This window comes from Cydia fagiglandana, chromosome 21, assembly GCF_963556715.1.
Source record: "Cydia fagiglandana chromosome 21, ilCydFagi1.1, whole genome shotgun sequence".
Classification (NCBI taxonomy): Eukaryota; Metazoa; Arthropoda; class Insecta; order Lepidoptera; family Tortricidae; genus Cydia; species Cydia fagiglandana.
The window spans coordinates 4,465,075-4,480,949 of NC_085952.1; the positions used below are offsets into that span (position 1 = coordinate 4,465,075).

The 15,875-nt window shown below is 37.1% G+C and overlaps 1 protein-coding gene across 1 annotated transcript in view; it reads right to left on the minus strand.

The window, feature by feature from the left end:
* The window catches only part of LOC134675184 (probable G-protein coupled receptor No18), a 66,248-nt gene extending 50,743 nt beyond the window's left edge, over nt 1–15,505 (minus strand). Inside the window, exon 1 of the mRNA XM_063533383.1 lies at nt 15,103–15,505. Coding sequence (XP_063389453.1) covers nt 15,103–15,466 — 364 coding nt within the window. The 5' untranslated portion in view covers nt 15,467–15,505. The remainder of the gene's footprint in view (nt 1–15,102) is intronic.
* Between the last annotated feature and the right edge of the window lie 370 nt (nt 15,506–15,875).

The following is a 15,875-nucleotide window of genomic DNA, read 5'->3' on the forward strand; positions in this document are numbered from 1 at the left end:
ATGCGCGATTCTGGAGATACCATTGAACGATTTCCACAGGATATGACTTAGAGATCCAATTCGCATCTAATAGATATCTTACTCTATCTAACGTAAAAGTGACATTGGTTGCCCGAATTGCGCTGCAAAAGAGAACTACCTAGTTGATATCTAAACTATATCGTATCTAGAATGGATCCAGTACGTGTCGTCTCTTGTGTATATCTTGAAGTTCGAATACGGCAGTGGGTGTTCGAAATGATTTGAACACAACTTTACTGACTATATGTATATTAAATTTAAGCTAGTTATTAATTTAGTTTTGTAGTATCACTTTATAAATATATATTTTACCTATCCATAATTATAATATAATTAAATTGGACCGTACAGTACAGTCAGCAACAGAAGTAAGCGGGCGAGGTGTTTAAAATTACATTGACACGCTCTTATTCTCTATAAACTCGCGTCAAGATCATTTTGAACACCTGGCCTGCTTAGTAACTTCTGCTGCTGACTGTACCTATATACACGCTTCAAATCCGCTAGTCTGATTTCCTTAATTGTGGTTGTTAAAGACATCCAAGAACTAAATTGAGCAAATTTCAATGCACAACCTCGTCTAAAACTACCAACTCGCTGAACACAAATTGTTGTCCCAATTAGCGAAACAATGTAGGAAGTTTGCTCGTCTGGAACTTGGACGCTGCAACCGCAGCGGATTGTATGGAAGTTTTCTGGGTAAATAAAGGATAACTCACGCTAGACCGGGCCGTGTCTGGGCCGGAGTGTCCGACATGCCATTTTCTATGACGGCTGATCAGTGATCACTTGGTGCCATAGACAACGAAGCGCCGGCAGCTCCGATCCGGGCCCGGCCTGGTCTAGTAGCGTGACTATAGTTCTTTTTTGCATTAGAAAGATGGTAAGCAATCTTGACATGTCTTTTAATTGAAAAACGCTTTTTAAAAATCAGTAGCTATACCTATACTTATGAAAGCAGAAGAATATAAATGATCGTATTAGATTCATAATTGTTACATATCTGCCGTGACTTATTTTTAAAACGTGTTTTTCAATTAAAAGACACATCAAGTTTGTTTACCTTTTTTCTAATGCTAAAAAACGAACTATAATAGCCTGAGTCATCCTTTATACCAGCGGTCGGCAACCTGCGGCTCGTGAACCTGTCACTTGCGGCCCGAGTGCCGCCTTGGCTATTTTGTATGTAATAGTCACAAACGACAATGTCTCATAAAGTCATAAATATTAACAAAGTACGGTCCGCGTCACCTCCGTTAACTACTATGTGGCCCTTGGCTGCTAAAAGGTTGCCAACCGCTGCTTTATACGGTAGGCTACTTTATTCACATTCACATTTTACGCAAAAAAAGGAAACCACTACATTTTATTAATAGCTTGAGACTCCCATTTTATTCCAATTTAAAGTAGCTATTCAAATATTTCTTAACCTTCATAAATTACAATCATTAATAATCATTCATAGCCAGACCTATCTAAATAGATACCTAGGTAATGACTCATAAATTTCCAGCCTAGCATTAATTACGAACTAAATGGTAGCTTTTAAATGATCTTGTTCACAAACACTTTAAAAAATTGAACTTTATTTAGACTCCGCTTTTTAAAGAATTAACGAAGATCGTGAAGTTCTATTCAAATACAAGTCGTACACCCAGCTGCAAGAGAGCGTAGGGGAGACCGAGGTGAGTTGTGACGTCGTCGATTTTTTGGAATCTATTAACTAGAAACTAGGTCACAACAGTGTGCGTTTGTTAGCTCGTAACTTAACTAACAAACACGCGCTATTGCGAGCTAGTTTCTAGGTAATAGATTTCAAAAAATCGACGATGTCACAACTCTCCTCTGTCACAACTCACCTCGGTCACCCCTACCCACTTTATGAATGAATTTCAATTAAAAATAGATATCCACTTTGAGCTGAGTTGAGTTCATTTACATGCCCCGTCTAGCAAGTAAGTAATCAATGTACGATTGCTTGGATCCTAATTCCACTAACAATTAAAATGATTTGGTTTTTCTCCATTCTTAATGAAAATTCTCTGAAATGCTGAATTCATTCAATTACTCAATCAATTACATCATGATGTAATTCAATTCAAGTTTTCGTAAGAAATGAAATGGGTACCATTAAGTTGGGACATTTAGGGTCTTCGCCGGAAAAATAATTGGGATCTATATTGGTGCCACGTTCTATTACGCTTGGGATTTAATTAAAGTTCAAGCCAAGTGAGTAATATTTTCCCTAGTTGTAGGATAGTATAGGTACTGTTATGTAAAGTCGGTTTTTATTTTTGTTATAAGGTTAAGTAGGTATTTTATTGCTTAAAGGATGACTCACGTTAGACCGGGCCGTTACTTCAGTCATTATTCAAAGGTCAAAATCTATATTTTGACCTGTGAATAATTTTTCATTTTAATTAAAAAAATATCGATCCTAGAAGAAAAATTGTGATGACCAAACTTGTAGAGAATCAAATTTCCTACAATATTTGATTCAGTCTACTTTTTAATTTACACTCCCAGTGACCCCCCCCCCCCCCCCCCGACACCTACGAAAAAAAATCCAAGAACTGATTATTCACGGGCAGGGTCGGTTTTTTGGATATAATGACTGAACTACGTGGCCTGAGCTTCCGGTGCTTCGTTTTCTATGGATGATCACGTGGTGCTTACCACGAGATCACCGATCACCCGTCATAGAAAATGACATGTTGGACGCCACGGCCCGGGCACGGCCCAGTCTAGCGTGCGTCAACCTTATAAAATACCTACTTAACCTTATAACAAAAATAAACGGAGAAATGAGGATCGTCTTAGCTTCTGTTTCGTCCCATGTGGATCCACAAAAAGATACTTTTTCATTGGCATTGACTTTCCTTTGGCAAATAAACAAATCAATCAATATCAGCCATTCGCCCTTATAATATCGGCGCGATTCGGGAAATGAATTAGAGATTAACTAGAAACGATATAAGATATGTGACGTCCCACGGGTAAAGGTACCTTACGGCGGTTGGCGCTTACGCTATCATTAACGCCGCTCCAATATTATTGCGGCGCTATGCTACGTAAGCGCCGGCCGCCATAAGGTATCTTTTCACGTCACATATCTTCACTATTTCATATCTAGTAAATATCTAATTCATTTCCCGAATGGCGGCGCCAGCCGCCATAAGGTACCTTTTGCAGTTGAACGTCACGTATCTTTACTATTTCATATCTAGTGAGTCTCTAATTCATTTCCCGAATCAAGCCGTATGTTTCAATAAAAGCAAAAATACCCTCACAATATATATAATGCCATTGGGGAAACGGGGACACGGATGTTTCCTTTCGCGGAAATAATACACGTGTTTATACAGAACAGTTAATTGATTTGTTTATTATTTATATTGTTTACATAAACATAATATGTTATTAAATTTGAATAATATGTCACAGACACGTGCGAATCTTAGAGGGAAGTAAAATTAATAAATATCATTTATTTACATACAAGATATATACAGTGGTAGTTACTACTAAACGAAATTGATAACTAGCTTATTTAGCAACTTTCAAAAAAAATATTCGAGGTCACCGGGGACCGTAGGGCTGGCTCGTTCCTCGCCCAACGGATCGGCATAGCCATCCAAAGGGGGAACGCAGCCAGCCTTGTGGGAACCCTTCCACAGTGATCGCACCTGGGTGATCTAGTCTACATCACATACATATAGATCACCCACATTATGTTATATATATATTTTGTAGGTATTAGTTTTAGTTTTGTAGGTAGTTTTAATTTTAGGTTACTTTTTATTCTTAGTTTGTTATTAATTATGTTTATGGTTCTAAAAAATAAAAATGTATACTAGCTTAAATCTAAAATACGCCCTTGAGGCTAGGGCTCGGAACCGATTTTCTTTATCCCAAAGTATGCCAATATTTTTAAATATTTTATGCTCTTCACGTAAGACTGAATCATGTATTTTTAGGTAATAACTTCGTATTCGGCAAAAGAAATACATCATCTGTGAAAATTTCAACTGTCTAGCTACCACGGTTAGTGAGATACAGCCTGGTGACAGACGGACGGACGTACGGACGGACGGCAGTCTTAGTAATAGGGTCCCGTTCTACCCTTTGGGTACGGAACCCTAAAAATTGTCAAAAACCCTATTGTACAACGGGACAACGCCGTCCTCGAAACGTCGGAAGTAAACCTTAAAAGTTAAATAAATAGGTACGCAATTAATTCCCTTTGTAAAATTTAATAAAGTGAAAGCAACTTTGAAGATTAGGCTTCAGCTGATTAATCTCTATTTAATATAAACTTGTAGTGCTTTCCTCAAACGAAAGCGTTGGAGGATTTGTTCAAGGGGAAGTGAGGCTAAAATGGACCTCAGGGCCCGATTCGGATTTTGAAATAGACATCTATTACACATCTTTTAGACATCACCAAGATACGATAACGATATGTTTAAGATCTAACCTGTCAAATTTGACATTTGCGCGGTTCTGGAGATACTCTTAAACGATTTCCACAAGATACCTATGACTTACGGCTCGATTCGGAAAATGAATTAGATCTCTACTAGACCTCAACAAGTTACGATATGGATAATTTAAAGATATTTGTAAGATAACTAGATATGTCAAATTTGACGTTTAGTTTCCGCGATTCTGGAGGTCCTCTTGAACGATTTCGACATGTTATGACTTAGATATCCAAGTCACATCTAGTCGATATCTAATGTAAATCTAGTTAATCTCTATATCGTCTCTAGATCTTGTGATTATCTCGTTTACGGAATACGCGTGTTAGAGATCTAATTCACATCTAATAGATATCTTACTCTATCTAACGTAATAGTGACATTGGTTGCCCGAATTGCGCTGCAAAACAGTATCTAGAATGGATCTAGTACGTTTCGTCTCTTGTGAATATCTTGAAGTTCGAATACGGCAGTCATTATATTTTACAGCCGTAGCCGGTAAACATTTGGCGAACTTGTTTGGGTTATCAGCTGATGGTCTGAAATATCAGCAGGGGTCAAACTCCGGCTCGGATCAACATGTTATTGGGAACGTACATACGAAATCATTTTTGCTATTTCAGAGAAGGAAAACATCTTTAAGAAACCGGGTTAAGCTCAGTATTATGATAAATAACCGATGTCCTATATTTATTACCAATTGATTATTATTATCAAAGAGAATAGAATAGATAGTATAGAGGGCTATTGCCAAAGTAAATTTTGTAGTCACGGTACATTTACTGCCATCTATCGACACACGATTAAAACTTAAAATAAAATTGAAAATGTATAAATTAATCAAAATATGTTTACGGATAAATGATTTTTTAATTTTTATTGTTCCACACTGACCCATGTTCTTTCACTGATATGCGTTAAAATTGTTAAATATCAAACGGTGTCGTCAACGCCATCTAGCCGAGAATAAGCCAAAGGTGTGTGCGCCATCTATTCGAGAATGACTTTTTCTTGATTTCCGAGGCACGTTTTTTTCTTAGACTTTATTTATCTTATACGGAGTTATATATATCTCTGTTATTATATTTCGGCTACTCCAGCTATATAAACATATCTTATTTTGTATACATAAACTTTTAAGTTTTTAACTATAGTTCGTTTTTTTTAGCATTAGAAAGAACTTGAAAGAAGGTAAGCGATCTTAACATGTCTTTTAATTGAAAAACGCTTTTTAAAAACCAATAACTATTACTTATGAAAGCAGAAGACTGTAAAAGATCGTATGACATTCATACACTGAGAGAAAAGTACAACAAAAATACCTACACTTAGAATTACAAAAATAAACTTAATCCGGGGACAAGGAGAGTTAACTAATAGGAACAAATTGACTTTTGCAATTTCTATTAGTTCTTGCAATTTCTATTATCTGTTTGTTGAAATTATATTTGGGATTACTGAGCTGTTTGTAGAAATAAATAAACTTTACAGAAATAGTGAAACGTCCATAATTATTACTAAAACTTCATTTTTTCCCCCAGTACAGAACTGTTTTTAGTGTTCCGTACAAAACTTTGTTTACGGAACACTTATGGGATCACTTCGGTCTTGCAAATCAGTTAAATACGTTTTTCTCAGAGACCGTTTGACATAGATACCTAAAATTTGGAACAGTTATAGCAATTACCACCACTCATATTGTAAATAAGTCAAAACTGCTTATTTCTTATTAAAGGGGGAAATTTAGGGGGTTGAGAGGGGTAGGCTGAAACTTTTTTCATTTGTAAGAATCGTGTGGGGTACCATTAGAAAGCTTGCAAAAAATTGAGTCGATGGACTGATTTTGACTTCATTTTAGACTGCAATAGTTTCGTCAAAAAATGCATTTAAAGTTGCAAGTTTTCATACAAAAATTTTCACCTCTGTCCTGGCGATTTTCGCGAAAACTATAGCTAACAGGCAGCTGACCAGTCAATACCCAACTTAAAGAAGCGTGGAGACGGCGGGAAAATTATCAGCTTAACTTTATCTTTATTAGTTTTTCAACTGCAGCTTGACCTTTGGTTGCTTAGGGCTAGCTAACTGATGCTTACACTGGTCAATTCATATTAGGCGAGAAACATCCTTAGTTAAAACTTTGGCATTGAAATTTATGACTTATGTCTTTGACACAAAGTTTAATTCTGCTTGCTTATTTTTGTGGGATATTTAATTTTATCTCAATAGCCTACTATAAGTATGAGAGAGATCTACAAAATACGACCTTATTATATTGCGAATAAGTTTCAATTTTGAACGGGCTTTCCAACCAATGGACTAGGCATATCAAAAATCTGATAAATTCAAATTAAGAATTCCGTTCTTGACTGTCGTTGTGTTTTTTTTCCACAATAGGACACATAGAGTTAGTAAGGCGTATAGAGATAATAAATTCATTTAATATTTATGAACAGCTTTGCCCTCATGTATAGATTTTATTGAGAGTATCTGATTCGTCGAAACAATATACACAATATTTCTTTTAATTAAGTACCATTACATTTCTGTATTAATTGTATAATTATAATAGAGTCTGTGCGGAAAGAGAAGAGTCGTGGCAGAAACGGGAACTAACATTTAAAATTTTATATGGCAATCAAAACTTTGACACCTGTCTTGTAAAAAGTAAACAACCTTCTGTCATTGTATATTTTTATTAACAAAAACCGCAAGTTAAACACGATAAAACCGTACATAAAACCACAAGGAAAATTATATTTAACATTGTTCGGTTTTGTCGGCGGGATGAAAACGGCTAAAAGCCGACTATCGACTTACAAAAAGTCGCGGAACGTGTTTCCGCTATTCGCGGGTATTGATGTTGTATTTAATATTAAATAATTACCTATTTAATAAGCCCCCTAAGTAACTTGTCTCCGGTACATAATCGGTAAGTATATTCATTCAAAATATATTAATTTTCATAAATATGCAGGTCATTCATGATCTTTAAAATAACTGACAAATAGTCTTGATACTTGCTATTTTATGCATATTTATATATAATTTCTTTTTCAGGATTGTGTAAAAGTACCTACGGTATCTCGAATAAAAGACCGCTAAGTAGGTGATATGCAAGAATTCGTAATCTACGTGCCGGATTCAAGCACATCCAGTTCAGATGAAGATAGTTCTATGAGTGTCCCTGGTTATTGTTCTGAAGCTAGCTCAAACATAAGTGACATTGAATATTTTAATTCAGTCTTCGATTACAAAGAATAAAACTTTTTTTAATAAAATATTTATTTTCTTTATTTGTAGGTTCTGTTAGTTAGGAAATTATATTTCATATTTAGCAGTGACTTTTCGGCGAAGTAAAATATCGTGAGATGAGAGAACCGGACATATCCCAATAAGGCCTACCTACTTATGCACTATTTTTATTCATATTCATATTTATTATTAATAATGTACACATACATTACAAGTCAAGTTTACAATGGGTGAAATATATCCAAGATAAAATTACAGTTCTATTGCCCAATTTCTACCCGATCTACCCGGTTTTAATAACTGTTGGACTGCACAGATTAGGCAGTACATAAATGAGACTCTATCTTGTTTGGTACTAAAATTACAGTTGTATTGGGTAGATTCTTAACTAGTTTTAGCAGTTTTGTCAATCGCACTGTCACTTTTTAGTATCTGAGACATAAAAACAAGTGTGTTTTAAAAATAAAACTAGTGCCTGCGCTAAATCAGAGGATTGAGTTGACGAGCCGACACCACTACCAGGCTCCGTTTAGTAAGCCGTGGTAAAAAACCGGAACAAAAGGGATTCAAGTATCATGACCATTAGTGTCGTACTATAATCACGTGACCAGTGTTGTCAGCATAGCAAAAACCATAAAATAGCACTGGCGCGCCCTCAAATCCCATGACTCTTCTCTTTCCGCACAGACTCTATCTATTAATTATATTCAGTTCTTATGTATATTTTTGAACGGATCGGTGAGCAACAAGATTCAGGGCTATAACCGCGAAAATAGAAGTTCGCATATTGCGAGCATTTTTCTCTGTCACTCTAATTACGCCTTCATTGGAGTAAAAGAGAAAGATCCCCGCAAATTGCGAATTTCGGTTTTCGCGGTAGCCCCTCAGTCCTGTTACGAGAAAATAATTTTAATATCACAGTTTTTAGAAACAAAGGTAAAATTGACGAAATATTTAAAGTAAGCCGATCTTGTTTTTTTAGCAGTTCTAAATAATATTAAAGTCTATATATATGGCATAGAACTAGAAACAAAATCAAATAAAAAATAATAATGAGTTCTAAATTCAAATTGAAGGAGTATACATTTAAGGTATTATAGGCCAAGCGCGCACCACGATATTAATTTTTGCGACACGATTTTAGAATCGCGCTGTAATATATCGCAGAAAATTCACTGCGCGCACTGCGATGAAAAAGTCGACGATTTGTTCATTCTCAACATGGATTTCGTACCAGTCGCTTGTCATGAAACGTGTCTTTAATATGCGATTGCTGTATGACTTTGAGCATTTATAACACAAAGGTGATCCCCGTCTATTTCCATAATTAAATGGTCAACATCTAGCGTATCATTTTGAGACTCCATTGGAGATGCAGGTGCCGAGATGTTGGGGTTTGGAGAGCGAAATGCCGACTGAGGTCCGGCCGGGGTGCGATTTTATTATCATAGTGCGCGCGGGGCCATACAACTCCGCATGCTGCAATTCACTTTGCGACAATCGCGTCGCGAACAACGGCGGAAAAATGTGACAAATCACAATTTTAAAATCGCTGCGATTTTTTTGTCGCATATGCGCGCACTAACATATAAACACATACGTTGCATTTCTGCGACAAAATTATCGCAGGACAAATAATGGTGGTGCGCGCTTGGTCTTACTCTAAATTATTATAATACATCAAGCATTCGCGAGATGCTCGACTTCGGTATTCAAACACAAAGCAATAGTACAAGAATCTAACTAAATGCAAAGGCCGAAGGAGCGATTCGAAGATCCGAAGCGTCCGACAGACGCGCGCCTCCCGTAACTTTTCCAAGTATTTTCAAGTACAAGTGTCTAAGTAACAAGATCCAAAGGCTGAAGTCGCATTGGGCCGAAAGCCCGAAGCATCCAGGAGGTCAGTTCTAAACACAGGTAATTAATACAAGTGTCTAAATGCGAAGGCCGGAGGCCGAGCTCCGCGTAGGGCCGAAGGCCCGAAGCCTGCAAGATGTCAGTGGTTAAACACAGAACTGACAGCCTGGACACTTCGGGCCTTCGGCCCTACGCGGAGCTCGGCCTTCGGCCTTCGCATTTAGATACTTATACTATTGTTCTGTGTTTAAGTACTAACATCCTGGTCGCTTCGGGCCTTCGGCTTTCGCATTTAGACACTTGTACTATTGTTCTGTGTTAAAGCACTGACATCCTGGACGCTTCGGGCCTTCGGGCTACGCGGAGGTCGGCCTTTGGCCTTCACATTTAGACACTTGTACTATTGCTCTGTGCTAAAGCGATGACATTTTGCTAAAGCTCGGCCTTCGGCCTTCGCACTTAGACACTTTGTACTATTGTTCTGTGTGTGTAGTTGAATACGGTATCCTAAAAACAGGCAAACAACCTCTGTAAAATGTAACGATGCGAGCGGTACGGCTACCATCAGTTTGGCATTGACATAAACGCTACCGTGGGCGTGAACGTAATTTACTTTCTATGCATCTCGCTCGTACTGACATATTAGTGCGAAAGAGATATACCTATAGGAAGTAAATTACGTTCACGATATCGTTTATGTCAATGCCAAACTGATGGTAGCCGTACGGAACACTAAATGCCTCGAGCTATCTCGGACTTGGCCAAATTATTTAATTTCTGGTGATGATTTTTCTCTCAGTGTAATTGTTACATATTTGCCGTAACTTATTTTTAAAATGTGTTTTTCAATTAAAAGATTGAAAATTAAATTAAATTAAAAGATCAAGATTGTTTACCTTATTTCTAATACTAAAAAAACGAACTAAGTATAGTAAGACAGTGCTACGCCCTTGCCACTATTTGCCTTGGTGACCATGTACCAAACACCTCTTTGGTGTCGGAGGCCAAGATCCACTTCGAGTCGCTGCACCACAGCAATAAGTAAGTACTGTCGCTTCCCCAACTTATAGTTCGTTTTTTTTAGCATTAGAAAGAACTCCACAGAAGCAAGCGTGCAGTTTTTATCAGGCTCTTTAATTGTTAATAATTATTGAATTATCTAATGTAGCATGGTCAATACATATAATTTACTTCAAATTATTACCGCTAAAAGTGCCGGATTTGGAACCACAAGCTTACTTCTGCGATGTTCTTTCTAATACTAAAAAAACGGACTATAAGTAGTTATTAAGTACCAGTGGCGGCGCGTCCATAAAAGCCGATTCCCACCGGCTTGCCTGTTTTTGGACGTTTGAGCAGAGTTGTAAAGGAAATATGTAAGCCAGATTAACCCCGGCTTGCCTAGGGATATGTTTGAAACGCCGCCACTGTTAAGTACCCAAGTTGCCATAGGTACTAATTGTATATAAAAATGGATACTTATGGAACCGACTGTACGTGACCGATAATGAAAATTTGAATTTTCAGGTTGTGTAAAGCGAGGAAAAAACGGTAAGTAACTAGAAGGCAATAAAATAGAAAGGTTTTTAACGTTTTACCACAATTACTGTGAAAAATTATTTCGTCTGTCGTAAGAAAAGTACAGTCAGCGATAAAAGCTTGTACCAAAAATGATTTTTTTGTCAAAAACTTATATCTAATACCTTGAAACGGGCAATTCTTGTTTATTTATTTATTTATATGTATATTTATATTTCGGGGATCTCGGAAACAGCTCTAACGATTTCGATGAAATTTGCTACATGGGGGTTTTTGGGGGCGATAAATCGGTCTTATTCTGGGAAAACGCGCATTTTTAAATTTTTATATGTTTTCTGAGCAAAGCTCGGTCTCCTAGAATTATCACGAAATTATACTTACTGCTATGGTACGAGTATGCAGGGTAACGATGTTCAACTGAAACTAAATGAAATACCTATAGACTAGAGATGCCACGAATATTCGGCAACTATTCAGTATTCGGCCTATTCGGTCACTTTGCCGAATATTCGGATTTGGCCGAATGTACATATTATTCGGCCGAGTACCGAATATGTGTTGCACCTCCCTAAAAAGAAAAATTACACGAAAAGATAACCAAAAACTAGGTATATATTATATTTAAAATGTATTCATGGAAAGTAGTTAAATACGAAGGCACATTTTTGAAAACTTGTTGATTACTTACAAAATATTTTATTTTTATCATGGGTCTGATTTGATTGAGTCTAACTACATTCATTAATTCTGTTTAACATAAAAATATATCTTAGCATACGTTGTGCTTTGTTAGCGAATAGTTTTCATAATAATTGTGACTCAAAATGTTCGCATGTGCATATTCGGTATTCGGCCGAGAGAGCGGCCGAATATTCGGTATTCGGTATTCGGCCGAATTCACTATTCGGGGCAACTCTACTATAGACCGTTCAATCAATCGATCATTTTATTTCGTCATCGTAGGTGTAAATACATTGGTATCTACGTTAGGACCATTCTTGATTATATACTTACAGGTAATCCTTTATTAATTTTAAAGACGATTGAAGTCAAAAATCTACATCAGATCTATTCTCCCCGCTCTACTCTAGAAACAGTACAAACTAACTAAAACAAACTGCAGTTTATCCAAACACAAGCTATTTTAAAATTTCAAGCCGGCACAGCCAAGTCGACCATATTTCAAGTCGTCCGACATAAATCTGTGTCGAGTCCGCGGTCGACTGCAAATGACGTCGTATGTTGTCTTTGGACTTGTTTGGACATGTGTACGATATAATGTAGTAGAAAATTAAATTACCATATATTCGTTCTTGGATGGTAAACAACCACAATTAAGGAAGTCAGACAAGCGGATTTCAAGTGCGTATGTATATTTCGTTTTTTTAGCATTAGAAATAGGGTAAACAATCTTGATGTGTCTTTTAATTGAAAAACACATTTTAAAAATAAGTTACGGCAAATATGTAACAGTTATGAATCTAATACGATCTTTTATATTCTTCTGCTTTCATAAGTAATAGTTTTTGATTTTTAAAAAGCGTTTACAATTAAAAGTCATGTCAAGATCGCTCACCTTCTTGCAAGTTCTTTCTAATGCTAAAAAAACGATCTATAGGTAAGTACCTACGTAATTGAATGATATTATAATTATGGATAGGTACAAGATATATTTATACAGACGTACTAGAAAACTACATTAATAACTCGCTTAAATCTTAAATAGTCCCTAGAGGCATTGTACCAAGGATGCTGGCGGCATTTCCTCGCTGTATCGCAAGGATACGTTGTGCGAGGAAGCCGCCAGCTCTTCGGTCACCAGTTACGTCAACTAGATTTCTGCAAACAACTTGTGCGCGCTTGGACCCCATGGACCTAGCTAGTCTCAACTCCAAATTGTACAAAATGGTACTTACGGCTCGATTCGGAAAATGAATTAGATTTCTACTAGACTTCAACAAATTACGATACGGATAATTTAAAGATATTTGTAAGATAAATATGTCTAATTTGACGTGTCCGCGATTCTGAAGGTCCTCTTGAACGATTTCGACAAGTTATGACTTAGATATCCAAGTCACATCTAGTCGATATCTAATGTAGATCTAGTTGATCTCTAAATCGTCTCAAGATCTTGTGATTATCTCGAAATCCCTTGTATTGTAGTCCCAAAAAAATGCTATAACGTAAAGTTTGAAGTGTAACTGCAACTTATAATATTTTTCAAACTCAAAGGATAGGATGATACCAGTCATCTCCATAATACTCGTAAATTATCAGTTCAGTTCAGTAACTGAACTGAACTGATAATTTACATACTTATACATAACTGACAAGGGGTTGTGCACAAATCACGCGAGGTTCAATAGGGGAGGGGGGTCAAGAAAAAATCACGATAGATCACGTTGGGGAGGGGAGGAATAAGGAAACCTCACGTGTATTTTTCTACAGTGAACGAAACTAAGAAAAAAAAACCTACCACATGATTAGATACTTTTTCTCGGTTTCGTTAAACATAAATCTTCACTCTGCACTTCGAAATAACGAGTCTATTTAACGAAAAAATAAAAATAAACAAGATTTACTATATACAATACTATTTATCTTAAATACACGTGAGGTTGTGTGGGGGGAGGGGGGTAGCCAAAAACCTCACCAAATATCACCAAGGGGGAGGGGGGGTCAAAAAGTAGCCGAAAACACCTCGCGTGATTTGTGCACAACCCCTAAATGATAATTATACATAACATAAAACCGTCATATCTCGCAAAATTGTATTGAAATGACAGGTTGTAATTCCCTTCGACTTGGAAAATTTACTTGCATTTATACTCGTAAATAAGGTTGTATTTTAGGATTGCCTTGCCTGTGAGACTTAGAAGAAAAGGAGTTTGTAATTTTAATGAACATAATAACTGAAGTAAGTAAGTACATACTGTCGGCGCGATTCGGGAAATGAATTAGAGGTTAACTAGATACAATATAGTAAAGATATGTGACGTCCCACGGGTAAAGGTACCTTATGGCAGTTGGCGCTTACGCTATTATTAACGCCGCTCCAATATTATTGCGGCGCTATGCGACGTAAGCGCCAGCCGCCATAAGGTACCTTCTTCCGTAGAACGTCACATATCTTCACTATTTCATATCTAGTGAATCTACAATTCATTTCCCGAATCGCAGCGCCAGCCGCCATAAGGTACATTTTGCAGTGGAACGTCATATATCTTTACTATCTTATATCTAGTGAGTCTCTAATTCATTTCCCGAATCGAACCGTGAGTTGTTCTCCAGTATATTCAAAATGTGACATGAGTCGCTTGAGGCATAATCCGCCCGTCGCGTTTTAACAGACAGCCGCGGTTTAGCACGCGACAGTATCTCGCGAGATAAACTAACCGTCCTTCTTTAATTTGATACAGTTAGAAAAAGACGGATAGCTTATCTAGGCCTACGCTTGCCAGATTGGTGACTCATAATTTAATCTTAAGCAAATGATATAATATAACAGATTTATATTATAATTTGAAGTTACTTACTGAAGATATAACCTTGATGCTCATGGTACGAGTATAGGGGAAACAATCGCTTACAGAGTATCCAAGAGATACCTATCTTTTTAAATTATTTTAAATACTAGTTTTTTTGGTTCCAGTACTACAACTACATATATCCCCGGGCAAATAGTTAGACCGAGAAAATTGTGCAGCGATTTTGGTAGACCTAGTTAGCAGTGCAAGTGTTATTGTAAACGTCAAACTTCTATGAAATTATGACGTATAAATAACACTTGCACTACCTGGGCTATCAAAATGGCTGCAGACTTTTCTTGGTCTAACTATATCCCAATTTAAGTTATAAAACAAGACCGAAGTGATCCCATAAGTGTTCCGTGAACAAAGTTTTTTACGAGAAACTAACAAGGGAAGCGCTATATTATAAAAAAAAAACTCACCCGTAATATGCACAGCAATCGCCGGCGGCATCACAAAAATCCCCACCAACAAATCAGCGGCCGCCAAACTCGTCACAAAACAATTCGTCACAGTTCTCAACCGTTTAGTCGTCACAACGGCCGAAATGATCAACGTGTTGCCGATCACCGTCACAACTATGAGCATTAACAGTAGCACAACCACACCGTATTCGAACGTGTCGTACGCCGTTTCACAGTCAGTTAGATTACTGTTACACTTTGTGTCTGTTAGGGTTGGCTGTGTCACTTGTGTCGAGTTTTCTTCGACGTCGCCTGTATGTATGGTGAGGTTTGTGCTGTTCCATTGTACGTTGTATAGTTCGAGGTCAGAGAGGGACAGCATGAATCACTTTCGATGATGCAGCATTTTCTGAAAAGAAAAAGAAAAGAAAAATCGTCAAAAAAAAATCCTTCTTATTGGTAGTTTGTTAAATCTGCAGCTTATGTGCGAAGGATGAATAAAATGGAACTCAAAAATTTCCATACTAAATTGTAACCATGTGTATTTAATTTAAAATAATTTGGCCAAGTCCGAGATAGCTCGAGGCATTTAGTGTTCCGTACGGCTACCATAAGTTTGGCATTGACATAAACGATATCGTGAACGTAATTTACTTCCTATAGGTATATCTCTTTCGCACTAATATGTCAGTACGAGCGAGATGCATAGAAAGTAAATTACGTTCACGCCCACGGTAGCGTTTATATCAATGCCAAACTGATGGTAGCCGTACCGCTCGCATCGTTACATT